The 17,221-nt window shown below is 34.1% G+C and overlaps 7 protein-coding genes across 7 annotated transcripts; 6 read left to right on the plus strand and 1 right to left on the minus strand.

Annotated features, from left to right (window-relative positions):
* Window positions 1-89: 89 nt before the first annotated feature.
* BX664DRAFT_270076 (quinon protein alcohol dehydrogenase-like superfamily) lies at window positions 90-1,367 on the plus strand (the record flags this gene model as incomplete). Its single annotated transcript, XM_051541078.1, has 6 exons — window positions 90-221; window positions 290-394; window positions 479-573; window positions 641-698; window positions 753-1,042; window positions 1,109-1,367. The coding sequence occupies 6 exons, from the start codon at window positions 90-92 to the stop codon at window positions 1,365-1,367; spliced, it is 939 nt and encodes a 312-aa protein (XP_051396316.1).
* Window positions 1,368-1,983: 616 nt separating this feature from the next.
* On the minus strand, window positions 1,984-2,700 carry BX664DRAFT_342744 (uncharacterized protein). The gene is made up of 5 exons (XM_051547205.1): window positions 2,650-2,700; window positions 2,523-2,557; window positions 2,293-2,410; window positions 2,148-2,189; window positions 1,984-2,082 (listed from the first exon to the last, which is right to left on the minus strand). Exons 1-5 carry the CDS (start codon window positions 2,650-2,652, stop codon window positions 2,053-2,055), a joined length of 228 nt encoding a protein of 75 aa, XP_051396317.1. The 5' UTR covers window positions 2,653-2,700; the 3' UTR covers window positions 1,984-2,052.
* A 3,436-nt stretch (window positions 2,701-6,136) lies between these two features.
* Window positions 6,137-7,304, plus strand: BX664DRAFT_342748 (chromosome segregation protein Spc25-domain-containing protein). The gene is made up of 6 exons (XM_051547206.1): window positions 6,137-6,359; window positions 6,410-6,475; window positions 6,560-6,706; window positions 6,762-6,866; window positions 6,921-7,016; window positions 7,077-7,304. Exons 1-6 carry the CDS (start codon window positions 6,185-6,187, stop codon window positions 7,220-7,222), a joined length of 735 nt encoding a protein of 244 aa, XP_051396318.1. The 5' UTR covers window positions 6,137-6,184; the 3' UTR covers window positions 7,223-7,304.
* Window positions 7,305-7,649: 345 nt separating this feature from the next.
* BX664DRAFT_367201 (transcription initiation factor IID, 18kD subunit-domain-containing protein) lies at window positions 7,650-8,830 on the plus strand (the record flags this gene model as incomplete). Its single annotated transcript, XM_051548559.1, has 3 exons — window positions 7,650-7,739; window positions 7,798-7,993; window positions 8,058-8,830. The coding sequence occupies 3 exons, from the start codon at window positions 7,650-7,652 to the stop codon at window positions 8,828-8,830; spliced, it is 1,059 nt and encodes a 352-aa protein (XP_051396319.1).
* A 3,030-nt stretch (window positions 8,831-11,860) lies between these two features.
* On the plus strand, window positions 11,861-12,250 carry BX664DRAFT_318143 (uncharacterized protein; the record flags this gene model as incomplete). Its single annotated transcript, XM_051542781.1, has 1 exon — window positions 11,861-12,250. One exon carries the CDS (start codon window positions 11,861-11,863, stop codon window positions 12,248-12,250), a length of 390 nt encoding a protein of 129 aa, XP_051396320.1.
* Window positions 12,251-12,370: 120 nt separating this feature from the next.
* Window positions 12,371-13,091, plus strand: BX664DRAFT_342754 (uncharacterized protein). Its single transcript, XM_051547207.1, has 3 exons — window positions 12,371-12,606; window positions 12,684-12,741; window positions 12,813-13,091. The coding sequence occupies exons 1-2, from the start codon at window positions 12,407-12,409 to the stop codon at window positions 12,724-12,726; spliced, it is 243 nt and encodes an 80-aa protein (XP_051396321.1). The 5' UTR covers window positions 12,371-12,406; the 3' UTR covers window positions 12,727-12,741; window positions 12,813-13,091.
* Window positions 13,092-14,194: 1,103 nt separating this feature from the next.
* On the plus strand, window positions 14,195-14,578 carry BX664DRAFT_369224 (uncharacterized protein; the record flags this gene model as incomplete). Its single annotated transcript, XM_051548605.1, has 1 exon — window positions 14,195-14,578. One exon carries the CDS (start codon window positions 14,195-14,197, stop codon window positions 14,576-14,578), a length of 384 nt encoding a protein of 127 aa, XP_051396322.1.
* Window positions 14,579-17,221: the final 2,643 nt, after the last annotated feature.

A 17,221-nucleotide genomic window follows, 5' to 3' on the forward strand; every position in this document is an offset into this window, starting at 1 on the left:
GTTTGAAAGCCATCTACATGTAGACACCATTTCATTTTTTGAAAAAAGGGAGCCATTCTTTTTTTTTTTTTTCTTTCATCAAACACCTCATGTTGGCTCCCTGTCCTTCATTCCAAGTCCCTATTGGCATCCCTATTTTTGGGGTTGCATTTACAAAAGATAATCAGTTATTACTTTGTGGTGGAGGTGGTGCTGGTCGTAGTGGTGTCAAGAATAAATTGGTAAGTCCTCGACCTTTTTCTTTTTTTTTCGCAGTAATGAACCCTTCTTTATTATTTTCATATGATAGTGTTCATATAAGGTGGATATACGTCGAAAGGATTTAGAAGAAGAAGCTATTTATGAACTTCCATCAGATCAAGATGCTCCCATGTGTTTGACCATTCATCCAACTGTAAAACATTCATAATCTATGAAAAAAAAAAAAATAAACCCACCAACTCTTTTTTTTTTTTTTTTTTTTTGTGTGATAAATTAGGAAAATGTCGCTGTTGCTGGTATCAATACTTCTCCTGACTCTATGAAGCAAGGCAACAATGATAATTGTCGATGTTATGATATTGGAGAAACAGAGTAAGTTACAATAATGTACTATGTAGATAGGAATAAAATTGAAGAGTTCTTTTTATTATTATTACAGGATCACTTTCAAGAACGCAGTCAAAAGTATGGAAAGCAAACAAGAAGAAGATTATCAGGTATAAAATGATTGGATCCTATTTTGAATTTATATTCATCTTATTTATATATAGAAAACAGTACGATTCAATAAAGATGGTACATTATTGGCAACAGGAACAACAGAAGGAGTGGTGACTACCTTCAAATACCCATCATTGGAACAAGTCTCAAGGATTCAAGTAGTAGAAAACAATGATGTATTGGATGTGGATATGAATGATGAAGGTGCCAAATTGACAGCCGTGATTCCTGACGGATTGAAATTGATCAGTTTACGGGGACGAACAGCAGGTACTGTCATTCAAACTGTGTCTGCTTCAACTGTACACAAGAAGCACACCTTACAATTCAGATCTTTCAGGTAACAAATACTATTTATTTATTTTTTTTATTTTATTTTAATACTAATCATCATCATGATGATCAGATATGGAAGTGGATTCTCTGAAAACTTGGCATTCGCAGTTGCAAATGGTATTGGGAAATCAAAAGGTGGTTTCCTGGTGGTATTGGATGCTCATACATTAGAAATCAAGAAAGTATATCAAGCCTCAAAGACCCCTATTACTGCATTTTGTCTTAGTCCTGATGGTTCATTGATTGGTTATGGTGCTGCTGATTTTAGTATCTCTATTTTGGAAGCTTCTACTTTACGAGTAAGTTCATCAAAAAGGATGTGCTATTAAAAAAAGATAACTTCATTATATATATATATATATATATATATCATTCTTTTGAAAATATAGGTTTTGACTAGAGTGAAAGATGCGCATGGTTTCTCTATTACAAGTATAGCTATTAGTCCTAATCGTCGAATTCTTGCAAGTGGATCTGCAGATAATACATGCCGTGTTGTTGATTTACCACTTCAATTTGCTCCAGGTAAATAATAAAAGAAAATAGTAATACGATCTTTAACACTTCTCTTCTTTTATATATATATATATAGCCACTCTGAATCCTGTACATACAATGATTCTGGCTATTACTGTTGCCGTTGTTTTATTGATTTTGACTACTTACTTTAACATGAATCATTTACGGCCCACTCCTTCGGACATCGGACCAGCAACAAGTAATATCGACCAGTTCAAACCTTCCACCACGCAAAAGGATGACTTTTATGCTACAACACCCAGCATCGATCACATTACTGCCACTGTAGCCACTATTACAAAGGAACAAGGTACTCAAGCAACATCCACTCCTGTTATGACTGTCAAGGAAGAACTGTAGTTTTAGACTTTCTTTTTTTTGTTATAAATAATATAATCTAATCAATAAAAAAAAATCAATCATATATTGGAACAAAATCAAACGAAGAAGGGTTATTTATTATTGTAAATAATATTGGAATGAAGTAGGACTAGTCTATTGTTGATCTTTGTATTGCTTGGCCCACTAAACCAAAAATATATATATAGATGTGAGATTTCAATTGTCAAGTAGTAAAAACACACACTTACCATCATGGAAGGGATCCAGCGAGTAGGTTGTTGATAACGTTGCTAATAAAACAAAAGTATATGGATGTAAGTACATATTATTCTATCCTATCATAAAAACTATTTTTTTTTTTTTAAAAAAAAAAAAAAAAGGTTCAGTTCTTACTTCCTTGTTGGCAGATACTTTCCAGACAGCAGCCATAGTAACGGTCATACCAACAGCAGCAACAATGGTATTTGATTTCCAAGCTTTGGGTTGAGACCACCATCCACCGGAAGGAGCCCTAATATATATGATAATAATAATAATAATAATAATAAAAGTGTATTCCTCTTGTTAGTCATCTAATTATTTTGATAAAAGTTATGTAATATCTATTTCTTGTTCATTCTTACCAAACATTAGGGTAGGGGAAACGACTGACAGCACCCTAAATAGATAAATAAATAAAAAAAATTGAGTTCAACAGTCATGTATTATCATAGAAGATGGAATAGAAGATGGAAGGAATTATCATTTTACCATATTAATATGTAATATAATGTAAGTGATTAAAAAAGAGAAAAAAAAAAAGTGCTCCTAGCTTTTTGTTGTTTTGATGTTTTTTTTTTTTTCCTTCCGTCTGGAGTCACCAGTAAAAAACCGGACGTACTTATTTTCTGTCGACGGCTAAATTGGCGGCTTCGGGAAATTTTTATCCGAAATCTTTTTAAGGGTGACTCCTCCTTTTTTTTTTTCTTTCACTCTTTTTCTTCACTTTTCTTTTTTTTTTTTTTTTTTTGTATTGACCTTAGTCTTAGTATATCATTTTAGTAGTGTTTATTAGTCTTTAGTAGTTAAACTTTTATTCAATAAAGACTTTACTTTTATTGAAATCACTTCATTACATGTCAATCAATTGATTCCATCTTCGAATGTACTTTTTTTTTTTTACATGTGAATGCATTCCTTTTTATTTTCTCTTTTTTTTTTTTATAGATAAGAGAAACGCTGATACGATACGATTCCAATATTCTTCACTTCGATATAAGTTTTTATTGTGGATTAGTTACTACGACAAACCAATGACTTCGTCACCAAGCCACACTACTTGTGAAATAAATAGTGATACCCCTTTTTTTAAAATTTTTTTTCTTCTACTCTTTGTTTTTCTTTATATTTTCCTTTTCTTTACTATAGTGATATCTACGTAAATAACAACATGTCCTCAACTATCTACACTGCCAACAACCTTCGCGATGCTTTGCTCCCAACAACTGTACGAGGTGTTTATGAACTTCCTTTAGAAGTTCCTATCTGCGTTCAATTTGACGAGTGGGACGCCTGTCGATTGAAGATACAGGAATTGTGTTGTGAAAAGTGGTGTGTTTTGCGCACTTATAAACGTAGACGTGAACTTGCGACTGTGCTTTACAGTCGAACCTATCACTGCCACAGAAGTGGAGAGTATCCAGTCAGGGAGCGTTCTCAACGTCCTGCTCAAAAACCTTCCAAAAAATGCGGCTGTTCTGGAAGTTTGAAGGTGACTCAGTATGCCAGTACACCTGACATAATGGAGTTCGTTCTTCAAAGAGGACACAGCGGTCATGTTCCTGGTGAAAGAAGTGATCGAAGGACTCTACCACTGACCACGCAAGCGATTGACTTGATTACGAGGGAATTGAGACAGAGTGGTAATTGCAGCAACATCCGAATTAGCATCATGCGACAACTTGATGATTGGATTGAAAATAACGATGGCAATCCCAGCTTGAGACCAGTCAATTATGAGGATGTCTATAACAGAATGTTGAAGGCATGTCATTAACAGCAAAAAAAAAAAAAAAAAAAAAAAAAAAGGCTTCCACGCACATTTACAGATATCACAGCTTGCATGAATCGGACTTGTACTAAGAGTATTTCTTTTTTTTTTTTTTTTTTTTACGTATATATCAGATCAAACACCAGTTGTACGAATTCCATCGAGATGATATGACATCGTTAGGAATATGGTTAAATAGGGTCCTCCCTTTACGCAATTACAACATATTCACTGGCAATTTACAAGCCTACAGTAGCAACACCAGCCTCTTTGCCCTAGGTTTTCAATCACCAGATCAAAAGCGTAGAATGGGTACTTCTATTTCCTTTTGCTTGGACGCCACTCATGGCATTTCCTCCAAATCCATGGATGTTATGTACACGTTGATCATCAGAGATCGCGTTACTGGCAAGGGGTATCCATCAGCATACATGTTTACCAATGATCATTCTGTTGGTTCCATTAATCAATGGATGGTTCATCTACGCGATAGCAGCAATTTTCGTCCTCAATATGTCACCATTGATTGTTCCGTACCCGAGGTAAATGCCATCAAAGCTGCCTTTCCATCTACTTTTATCCATTACTGTGGTTTTCACGTCATGCAAGCATGGAAGAGGCAATTGAAGCAGAAAGTTCGATTAGATGGATCACATACTGCTCGTGATGTTGCTAATCTTCGAGAAGAAATGTTGATCAGCCTGAGAAGTATTTTGGTGGCGAAGGAAATTGATGAATTTCATACTCGAGTTGCTTGCTTCCAAGAGGAGTATAGTGGTCAGTATGAATTCTTGGATTATTTCGAAGAATCATGGATTAAGGATGAAGAAACAATGACACGATGGAGTCAAGCGTACCTTTCACCAGCCCATTACAACATGTTCACAAACAATTATATCGAATCATGGCACAATCAACTGAAAACAAAGTATTTCCAAAGATTGCGAAACAGACGTTTAGATCGTTTGGTGTTTATTCTTACTCATCATGTCGAATACTTTAATGGAGCAGAACGGGAAAGAATAAGTATCAATGACGGTCGAATGGGTCCTATAGAAAATCAACAAGCTCGTAGGTTGTACCTTGCATCCATTGTTGCTATCGAAAGAATGCCTACTATGATAACGAATCCAGATGGTGATAATAGTAGCTGCCCTTCTAATCCTATTGGTACTTGGTCTGTGAGATCTTTTTCAAATGAAAATTCCCTGTATAGAGTGAAGGTTAATGATGATACGTTGATTGAATCGTGCACTTGTGATGATTTTCAACAGAGACTTGCACCATGTAAGCATATGTATATATTGAAAAGATACACGGGATTATACATACAATTTCATGAAGTCATGGAAACCCTGGAATCAAGAGATGGTACTAAAAAAAAAAAAAAAAAAAAAAAAAAACTTACATTTCTTATTCTGTTCGTAGATGAGCCCGATGTGAATATGGATCTGGATGCAATCGCTGGTGATGATGATGATGATGATGATGATGATGGCAATATTGCTGAAGTACAAGTCGACCATCAAGCCACTGTAGAAGAGTTGGACGTTGCTGTTGAAGCCGTTAATGTAGATGCCCAGCTTCAATCGATTAGTTCCATGATCACAAGTGCATACCATCAAAGAGAAGACTTGGAAGCTGCAAGAAGAATACCCAACTTGTCACCAGATATAACAACAAGAATGGAAACGACATTAAGGGAATACCTTCAGCTATTCGAAGAACTTCGCAACCAACACCCGCGTCAATTCCGTCGTTTAAACCGTCAACAACACTAATATAGTATCACACAATTTTCTTTCGTCTTTATCGTATTTGCGTATTTCATACTTTATCTATAAAAAAAAAATAAAAAGGAATGCATTCGCATGTAAAAAAAAAAAAAAAGTACATTCGAAGATGGAATCAATTGATTGACATGTAATGAAGTGATTTCAATAAAAGTAAAGTCTTTATTGAATAAAAGTTTAACTACTAAAGACTAATAAACACTACTAAAATGATATACTAAGACTAAGGTCAATACAAAAAAAAAAAAAAAAAAGAAAAGTGAAGAAAAAGAGTGAAAGAAAAAAAAAAAAGGAGGAGTCACCCTTAAAAAGATTTCGGATAAAAATTTCCCGAAGCCGCCAATTTAGCCGTCGACAGAAAATAAGTACGTCCTAAAAAACCATTCAACTGAGATTGAATTCCGTCCTTTTTTCATTTCTTTCCTTGTCCCCTCTCTTTTTATATATATTCAACACATAAACCATGGATAGTCAATCAGAGTCGACGATCAAACTACCTTCCTTTCAGAAAGATCTTCATGCATTGAAAGAAGATATTGCTTATTTATCTACGAAACCTGATCCTTATATTGACAAGATAATCAATGCACACAATACTACTATACAACAGAAAAAACAAATGATCACCACCACACAAGGTAAAATTCCATCTTCTTTTTTTTCTTTGTGTTTTAACTTCTCATTATAGATACCATTGAAACTCTAAGAGCTTCCATAAAAGAACGCGAAAAGGACAAAGAGTATTATGAAACAAGTATGTTATCAAAAAAAAAAAAAAGAGAATACACATGTGGAAATCTAACGCGACTTTTTTTTTTCTTGTTCTTTTTTTTATTAGAATTACCGGCTATGAAAGAACAACTAGCTATATTGGAAACAGAGATTCGACAGCATAAGGAACAAAACAACGATTTGGAAGTCAAAGTAAAACAAGCAAGAAAGGATCATCAAGAATTGAAACAAAAAATCTCAAGGCAACAAACAGGTAATTTATATATATATATATAAAACAAAAAAAAAGTGATTAACATCAATCTTAGCTCTGGAAGCAAGTAAACGAAATCTTGATAAGCAACAACGACAAAATCGACCGGAATTAGAAGCGTGTATCAAGAAAACAGGCCTGACCATTCATGCTTTGAAAGGTAAATGAAAGGAATAACGATGATCAAACACTGATTCTCTTATTATAATTATAGAAAACTATTTAAAGTTTGATTTCACTTTAATAGATAAAGATCAACCTGACAAGGTATTCTCTTTTGTTTTGCATATGACAAAAGGCTCCTATCAAGGTATAAATATATATCTATGTAAATGCTTCTAATCTATTGACTTTTTTTTTTTAATCTTAGTGCCAGAATGTAATCCTATGCTACCTAATTTGAATGATCTAGTAAAAGATTTACAACAACATTGTGATCCGTTCCTCTTTGTCAAATTGGTTCGTCAAGGTTTTTGTAGTTTATCATCATCATCATCATCAACAACATCATCATAATCCTTCGTCTAATTTAGTATTATTATCAATATTCTTCCCGTGTTTATAGCATTATAATAAAGAGTCTTGTATTTTGATCATGTAATAAATCCTCGCTGGGTCTGAAACCTGGTTTTGTACATTTTTGGGTGGAGGGTAAAAAAAAAAAAATGTGAAAGCTCCATTTTTTTTTATCTATTCTTTCTTTCCTTTTTTTTTTTTTCTTTTCTATAATATATCAATTCGTTTGCACAACAGGGATATCATGTCTGTAGAAGTGAAAAGGGTAATAGAACTGACAAGAATAAAAAGAAGGAATTGAATGTATTCAGCAATAATAATCTATTAAGCCAATTATCATTATCCATGTTTTACTCAAAGTCGTATTTTCTTTTTTTAAAATATATTCTTGTAGTCGAAATACCGTTTCCAAAGTGAAATCCAACAAATGATGTTTGTGTTTGGTGAAGTATCCGATCCATTACCAGAGACCACCACTCTAGTTGAAGATATCATACGATCGCAAGTCATTGAAATTGTAAATTGTCCCTTCTTATAGATGGATTACCCAATACTGACTTTTTTTTTTTTTTAAGGTCATTCAAGCATCAGCACAAGCTTCACGGAGAAACTCAAGGTACCTCAGTGCAGAAGATCTTATTTTTTTAATGCGTCATGACCGTGCCAAAGTCAATCGGTTAAGATCATTTCTCAGTTGGAAAGATGTACGCAAGAATACCAAGGATGGATCTGGCGATCCTGTAGAAGATATGATGGAAGATACAAGTGCTGGTAGAGACGGTAAACAATTTCTTTTAATATATATATTCTTATTAACTTGCACATGTTTTATTAGGCAAATTACATCGTAGTATTATCAAATTACCATGGGAATTAGTGAATCAATTCTCAGATATGATTATTAAACCAAGCAACCCGGAGGAAGAATCAGACGATGAGGATGAACTGGAAGCCTACAATGACTCGATTCAACGATTACGGCATGCAGATGAAGTGACAAGAGCCATGACTCGTGAAGAATATGTTCACTACTCGGAATGTCGACAAGCATCATTTACTTATCGAAAGAGCAAACGGTTTCGAGAATGGGCAAATGTCAGTGCTTTTGTAGAAGTCAAGCCAAATGATGATATCATCGATAGCCTGGGTTTCTTAACTTATGAAATGGTATCCAAATTGACCTCCATGGCGTTACAGATCAAACGGGACTTAATGGAAGCGGATGGCAAGAAAGAAGAAGAAGCCATAAGTCTAGGGATGAAACGAAAAAGGAAGGACGAGGAGGAAGACGATAGTGGTGATAGCGGCGAAAAGAAGAAGAAGAAGAACGATGAACAACAACAACAACTAAATCAACCGGATGATCAAACACCCAACAACAATAATGAAACAACAGAATCAACAACAGAATCAATAGTAGAAACGCAAGATAGTAAAGAAAAAAAAGATGAAGACGAAAACAATGGACTTTTTTCATTACCCACCACCGAACAAACGCCATTATTACCAGAACATATCCATGAAGCATTCAGACGACTTCAACAATCTCCACAACCTATCAAGAACTTTCGAGGTGGCCTAGTACGGACTAGAATCTCTCTTATTTAGTTAGTTACTTAGTGTCATCATTTCATATTCTATTCCAACTTTTTTTTTAAATAAACATTTTGTAGTCAAGTGTGATTATAGATTTCTGTTTTTTTTTTTTTTTTTTTTTTTTTTTTTTTTTTTTTTTTTTTTTTTTTTTTTTTTTTTTTTTGTGTCGACTACAGGTTTTTTGGAAGGTGTGGGTTGTAAAATCTTTTGTTTTAGAAATGGTGATAATCATCGATCATCCAGTATCCATCATATCCATCATCGATTACCAATCACTGATCATCAATTATCTATCATCATACGCCGATAAGGCGTCGTCCTGCAAATAACGGGTGTTTAGGAGGGATCGGCCTTCTCAATATCGTTTACACACCTACCAGTAAGGAGTTGACATCGTAAATTCTTATAAGGTTGTTTAGGAGAGACATCAAACTTTGTTGTCTTTGTTTTGTTGATCTTCTCATTCCCCTTGGTTTTGAGATATTCTTCTTCCTTTTTTTTCATATAAATGACCTTACCTTTTTTATATATTTTATCCCATTGCAATAACTACATCATATACTTACTATAGCGACATCCTTTTCGACTCTATTTTTTTTTCTTTATTACTATTATGTATTTAAAGAGATTTTTTCCGATCCTGCTTACTATTCTTTTTTACAACATTGTGGAAGCAAAGTACAAACTAGACTGTCTAGATAAACTGGGACATCTTTATATCGATGCTTTTGCTTCCTGTAAAGATGAGAACTGTATACAACAACTGCAACAAGTATATGGCAAGACAGCAAAAGGTCTTTGTATGATCCCCGAGTATAAAATGTGTTATCAACTACAAAAATTCGCATTCATTGGTGGTAAATGTGTCTCACAGGTCGGTCATAAATTCTCTAGTTTGCAAGAATGCGAAGCGCATCCAAAAGACAATTTTAGTTATGTAAGAAGACAATGCATACCTTATAAAGATGATTGCCATAAATTAATGTGTCTTTGAATTAGCGTTTTTTTTTTTTATCCAAGAAATAAATATATGATAAAATAAAAAAAAATACATCTATAGGGTTGAAATAGGCTTGATCTTGTTGTTTTCTTTGTGATGAATTTTCCATTGCGAAAGACATCCTAATTTGCTATTTTCTTTGTCGTACGTAATAGTCGATCAATATAGTCATTAATGAGCAGGATAGTCGTCAGTAAATGGACAATGAGGACATCCTCCCAAATATAATATATCGTTTTACTATTGAATACATATGCCACAGACAAAAAAAAAAAAAAAAAAAAAAAAAAAAAAAAAAAAGGATTTTATTTTATCCATACAAATACCACAAACTATACTACATAACTAGACTACATAACTATACTACCTGACAATAATAACAAATAATTACATTACAAGCGATAATATCCATGAATCACCCCACCAGGGCAGCGATCACAAATTTCACTTCGGGTCGACCATTTTATTTGGTATAACTACTTCAATTGCCAACGGAGTCGCTCCAGTGGAGAAAGTAGGTAACCTTGGCTTGACTATATGATTTGCAATCTACAGTAAATCAACAAATTAGTAATTCCTCAATGCTATCCTTTTTTTTTTTTCTATATACGTGTTACTTTGGTTACATCGTTGAGTATTTCACGTTATTGTATAGAGGACAATCTTGCAAGCTACAGATAAAATCAACGAAAAGAGTAGTAATCAATCAGTGTTATTCTCTTTTTTTAATATATATATATATATGTTACCTTGTCATCCGTCAAAATATCAATGATAAGAACCAAAGGGATAACCAAAAGCACGTTTGGTATAGATCAAATTGAACTTGTTCAACTTTTGTAAAAGAGAATAGAGTACCAAAAGAAGGAGGGAACGGCAATCTAGGACCACGGGAGAGAATGATAATAGTGAAACACCATATCAAGTGAAAAACGACAAAGAAGATAAAGACCAACGATGCAGTAAAGAGATATTGACGGAAACACTACAACAATGTGAGATAGACGAAAGAAAAGGAGAGACAGAATCCAGTCGAGTATAAAAAAAGAGATTTTGAAAAAAAAAAGACTAAAACAATGAGAGATAGATGAGAGAAAGGAAAAAAGACCTTGTTGTTTCAAGATATTTTTTAACTTTTACCACTTCTTCAATCAGGAATTGCATCAGTTCTTCGAGTTGTTTCTATCGTACAGTATAATATTCATGTTGTTCTCCAACCAGTACTTGACCTGACGGTGTTGCTACGAGTATAGGACGTTGAAGAAGAGCTTGAGTCTGCCATTAAAAAAAAAAAGTGAAAGAAATGCGAAGAAAAGAAAATTGGGAGGATTTTCTTTTTTATCTTGTTGACTGGCATTGAATCAGATACACCATTTTTTCTCTGTGACACGAAATGCATTGATGAGATCAAATTCGTTTAGAAAATATGAAAAGGATTTCGCAAAGCATCATTAGAGTATGAAATATTCAATTATTCAAGAATATTGAACACCATATGCTTAACAGTAAATGAGCAGATCATCAGTTTCTTGAGTCGCTAGAGCATAACAGAAGATTGAACCCATGATGAATAACAAATTGCCATACGAATTCCTTTTTTAACGCTTAACTTGTACAGTCGATGATAAATGATGGAATATTTCAAAGAATAAAAATGATCAGTAAACATGATATAGTGTGAACAGCTCTTTGCCTCTTCGATCAATCATCCATCATACCCCTTTAGGGGCTCAGCCTGGAAAACGGTGGCGTTTAAGGGGGGGATCGACTTTTTCCTGTCAATGTCGCTCTCTCTCTCTCTCTCTCTCACCTGCAAGGGCTTATAACGTAAACCCCTACAAATAGGGGCTATTTAGGATGAGAGATTAACTTTCTGTTGTCCCTGCTTTGTAAATTTTCCCATCATATTCATCCTGGTTTTTGAGAGAATTACTTTTTCGTATAAATTGTTCTATTTTTTTTTTTATTTTTATTTTTCAGTGCAATAAACAATTATCTTCTTTACATCTATACGGATTCCTTTTCTACTAAACGGTTTTATTATGTATTTAAATACTTTTTTATTGGTATTGCTTACCATTCTTTCTTACGAATGCGTATTTATTGAAGCATTGTACGATTTGGACTGCTTGGCCAAAACTGGAAAGGGTTTCATCGATCAAATTAGAAACTGTCGCGAAGAATCCTGTGTGGAAGAAGTACGACAAGTCTTTACCGCAGAGAGATGTTTGATTCCAGAATATAAAATGTGTTATCAAACAGCAAGTAACTCACTTCTTGGCGGCGGTTGTACAACACAGGAAAGTGATGTCTTCTCTACCTTGCAAGACTGTGAGTCGTCTCCAAACCCCAATTTTAATTACATTAAAAGACAATGTACACCTGTTAACGATGACTGCCATAAGGTGATATGTGGCACAAGCAGTAGTTAATTTTTTTTTTGTCCAGAAAGCTAGCAGTAAAATAAAAAGTAACCTGTGAAATGGGATTAACCTTTCCTTTTTTTTTCCAAAGGGCTTTTCCATTTTGGAATATGTAATTGTAAATAAAAGCCTCATTCTTGTGAGTTATATTTCATCAGTACAAATATGCTACACATAAGGAAGGAGTTTATTTCATCAATGAGATACTACAATCTATACTACTACGTAAGTATACTACAAGCGACGACGAGCACAATTACAACCGTAATTGTTTTGTTTGATACAAGTACTTCAATTTGGTCATCTAATAGAGTCATTTCACTGAAGAAAGTCATCGATCTTGGCTCGGTTGTATGGTTTGTAATCTACAGATAAAGCCAACAAAATAAGTAGTAATCCATCAATGTTATCCTCTTTTTTTTTTTTTCTATATACGTGTTACCTTCAACATACAGCTAGATATTTACATCACCGTTATTGTATAGTCGACATCTGGCAAACTACAAATAACATCAATAAAATACATATCAATCCATCGATATTATTTTCTTTTTATATATATACGTGTTACCTTAACTGCATCATGCGCCAGCGTTGATATATCAATGATAAGAACCAGTGGGGCAACCAAAAGAATGTTTCTATGCACTAAATTGAACTTGTTCACTTTTTGTTGAAGAGAGTACCACAAGAAGAGGAGTAACAGCCTAAGACCACGGGAGAGAATGAGAGTAGAGAAGTGTCATACTGAGTGGGAAGAGACAAGGAACATCGACCAACAACGCAAGAAAGAGATATTGACGAAAACACCACAAGAAAGTAGAAAAGGAGAGACAGAATCCAGTCGAGTATAAAAAAAAAAAACATTTCGAAAAAAAAAGATCAAAACAATGAGAGATAGATGAGAGAAAGGAAAAAGAGAATCCAATCAAGTAGAGAGAGAGAGAGAGAGAGAGAGAGAGAGAGAGAGAGAGAGAGAGAGAGAGAGAGAGAGAGAGAGAGAGAGAGAGAGAGAGAGAGAGAGAGAGAGAGAGAGAGAGAGAGAGAGAGAGAGAGAGAGAGAGAGAAAGATGAGCCACCAGTGTTGTCCTTGTTGTTTCAAGATATTTTTTAACTTTTACCACTTCTTCAATCAGGAATTGCATCAGTTCTTCGAGTTGCTTCTACCGTACAGTATAATATTCAAAGTGTTCTCCAACCAGTACCTGACCTGACGGTGTTGATTGATACGAGTATAGGACGTAGATGATGAGATTGAGTCTGCCATTTAAAAAAAAAAAGTGAAAGAAATGAGAAGAAAAGAAAATTGAGAGGATTTTCTTTTTTTTACCTTGATAGCTGGCATTGAATCAAATACACCATTTTTTCTCTTGTGACACGAAATGCATTGATGAGATCAAATTCGTTTTAGAGATATGAAAAGGATTCCGCAAAGTGTCAGATATCAAGTATGAAATATTCTGTTATTCAGAAATGTTCGAGCTACTTAACAGTAAACGAGCAAATCACCATGGCATCCATGATGAATATTGATTCCTTTTTTACCACTTACTTTGCACAATCGATGATAAATAATGACAGACTTCAAAAAAAAAAAAAGGAAAATGATCAGTAAATATAGTGTCGTCTGAGCTCCTCTTTTTGCGTCCTCGTTCAATCATCCACCATATGTCGTACAGCACCCATCGATCATTTCACACCTATAGGGGGCTCATCTGGCATCTCAGATGGATCCATTTTCTCCTTCCATTGTTGGTCTGACGTACGCACGTATGCAACCCCTAGGCGCTCGTAGCGTAAAATTCTGCAAATAGGAGTTGGGAGATCAGCTTCTAAAATTGTAGATCCATCCTGGTTTTTAAGATTCATCTTATTATAAATTGTTCTACCTTTTTTTTTCCCTACTACAATAAAAATATCATTTCTCTTTCATATATTCTTTTCTGAGATATTATGTATTTAAATAGATTTTTGCTGTTACTCATCTTGTCTATCGCTCTCTCTTACGAATGCTTATTTGTGGAAGGAAAGTACAATCTAAACTGCTTAGCTAACCTTGGAGATCTTTTGGTCAAGAGCGTTGCTAAATGTGAAGATGAAGCTTGTGTGAACAAGGGGTATCAGATCTTTAACGCGGCAACAAAGCTTTGCTACAAATATGACTATAAACTGTGTTACCAAAGACCGAACAAGGGAGCTTTTGTCAACTGTACATCAGAGCCTGGTGAGGGATTCTTCAATTTGAAGGACTGTGAATCAAGTCCAGGATCCGGTGAATATAAAAGAAAAAAATGCATTCCGTATGCCGAGGATTGTTTTAAAGTAATGTGTGGTTGAAGCAGCTTTTTTCGTTTTTTTTTTTTTTTATTCAAAAAAATAAATAGTATGATAAAATAAAAATAAAAAAAGTACATCTATGGAGCATGAAATAGGCTTGATCTTTTTTTTTTTTTTTTGTTTTGTTCCTTTATAGTGGCTCCTCCATTTTGGAAGGTATCATGATTTTATTATTTTCTTTGTCACAAGTAATAATTAGTTAATGGGCAGGAAACGTCATTGATAAAGTAAGAATGAGGCAACCTTCAAAATACAAGACATGTTTTTACTCTTGACTATTTTGACAGTATCGTCTCGATGAATATTATACATGATGGAAAGAAATCTGAGATAGAGATTACAGATATGGTAGATAAAATAAAATTTTATTTCATCAATACAAATACTACATAACTATACTACGTGACAATAATAACAAATAACTTCAAGCAACAACGCACATAAGCACGACTACAACCACCACAAGCATATCAAACAACACTCATGACTTCCATATCGAATAAGGCTACCTTATTTGATACAACTACTGCAATTTGCCTAAATAATCGTGGTTTGGCTCTATGATTTGCAATCTACAGATAAAGTCAACAAAATAAGTAATAATCCATCAATGTTGTCAGCTTTTTTTTTCTATATACGTGTTACCTTGGATATTTACATCGCCGTTATTGTATAGACGATAATCTTGCAAGCTATAGATAACATCAATAAATAGTAATCCATCAATATTATTTCCTTTTTTTAATTTTATACATATTGCCTTGGCTACATCATGCACCAGTGATGTATCAACGATGATAACTAAAATCAAAGGGATAACCAAAAGCGCGTTTGTATTGACCAAATTGAACTTGTTCACCTTTTGTTGAAGAGAATAGAGTATCACGAGAAGAGGCGTAGCAATCTAAGATCACGGGAGAGAATGATAATAGCGCAACATCATACCAAGTGAAAAACGACAAATAAGATAGAGAGAACGACCAAAGATATCGGAAAAAAAAAATATTCACAACAGTGAAAACGGACGAAAGAACAAGCGAAAGAGAGAGAGTCCAACCGAGCATAAAAAAAGATTTTGAGAAAACACCATCGCAATGAAAGATAAATGAGAGAAAAAAAAATAAGATGAGCCACTCCTATTGTCCTTGTTGTTTCAAGATTTTTTTAACTTTACCATTTCTTGTAGTTGCTTCTACGACAATGGTTCCAAGCTGTTTTTCTACTAGTATTTGACTTGACGGCATTGATACGAGTATAGGGTGTAGACGATGAGCTTGAGTCTACCATTTAAAAAAAAAATGAATTAAACAAGGAAGAAATGCGAAGAAAAGACAATTGAGAGGATTTTCTTTTTTACCTTGATGGCTGGCATTGAATCAAATTTACCATTTTTTTTTTTCTCTGATACGAAATGCATTAACGAGATCAAATCCATTTAGGAAATAAGAAAAGGAGTCTGGAAAGTGTCAGATATCAGGTATGTAATATTCAGTCATTCATAAATATTCGAGCTACTTGACAATAAACGAGCAAATCACTATTGCAACCATGATTAATGCTGAATTACCATACCAATTCCTTTTTTAACACTTACCTTGCACAATCGACGACAAATGATGGCAGACTTCAAAAAAAAAAAAAAAAAAAAAAGGAAAATGGTCAGTAAATATAGTATCATCTGGACTCCCCTTTTTGCTTCCTCGTTCAATCATATATCATATATCATACTTCATACATCATACAGCATAAAATTAGATCGTGCAACGTATGGCACACATCGATCATCGTACACATATAAGGCCTCATTGTACAAATCCGGGGGTGTTTAGGACGGAACCACTTTCTCCTTCCATTGTTGGTCTGACGTATATTGTACGTACCCCTCGGCGTTCATGGCGTAAAATTCTACAAATAATGGTTGTTCAGGAGCGAGATCAGCTTCTTGTTGTCGTTGCCTTGTAGATCCATCCTGATTTTTAAGATTCACCTTACGTCTATAAATTGTTTTACGTTTTTTCCCTACTGCAATAAAAATATCATTTCTCTTTCATATATACGATATCATGTATTTAAATAGATTTTTTCTATTACTCATCTTGTCTATCGCTCTCTTTTACGAATGCTTATTTGTGGAAGCAAGGTACGATCTAAACTGCTTAGCTGGCTTTGGAGATCTTTTTGTCAAGCGTATTGCTACATGTAAAGATGAAGTTTGTGTGAATCAGCGGTATCATCTCTTTAACGTGGTAACAAAGATTTGCGACAAATATGTCTATAAACTGTGTTACCAAAGACCAAACAAGGGAGTTTTTGACGTCTGTACATCACAGCGTGGTACTGAATTCTTGAATTTGAAGGACTGTGAATCAAATCCCGGATATGGTAAATATATAAGGAAAAAATGCATACCCATTGGAGATAATTGCGATAAAGCAATGTGTGGTTGAAGCAGCGTTTTTTTTTCTTTTGTTATTATTATTCAAAAAAATAAATAGTATGATAAAATAAAAATAAAAAAATATATCTATCTATGGGGCATGAAATAAGCTTGATCTTTTTTTTTTTTTTTGTTGCTCCTTTATAGTGGCTCGTCCACTTTGGAAGATACCATAATTTGTTATTTTCTTTGTCACAATTAACAAT

Source organism: Halteromyces radiatus (genome assembly GCF_025201355.1).
Source record: "Halteromyces radiatus strain CBS 162.75 chromosome Unknown BX664scaffold_10, whole genome shotgun sequence".
In the NCBI taxonomy this organism is placed as follows: Eukaryota; Fungi; Mucoromycota; class Mucoromycetes; order Mucorales; family Cunninghamellaceae; genus Halteromyces; species Halteromyces radiatus.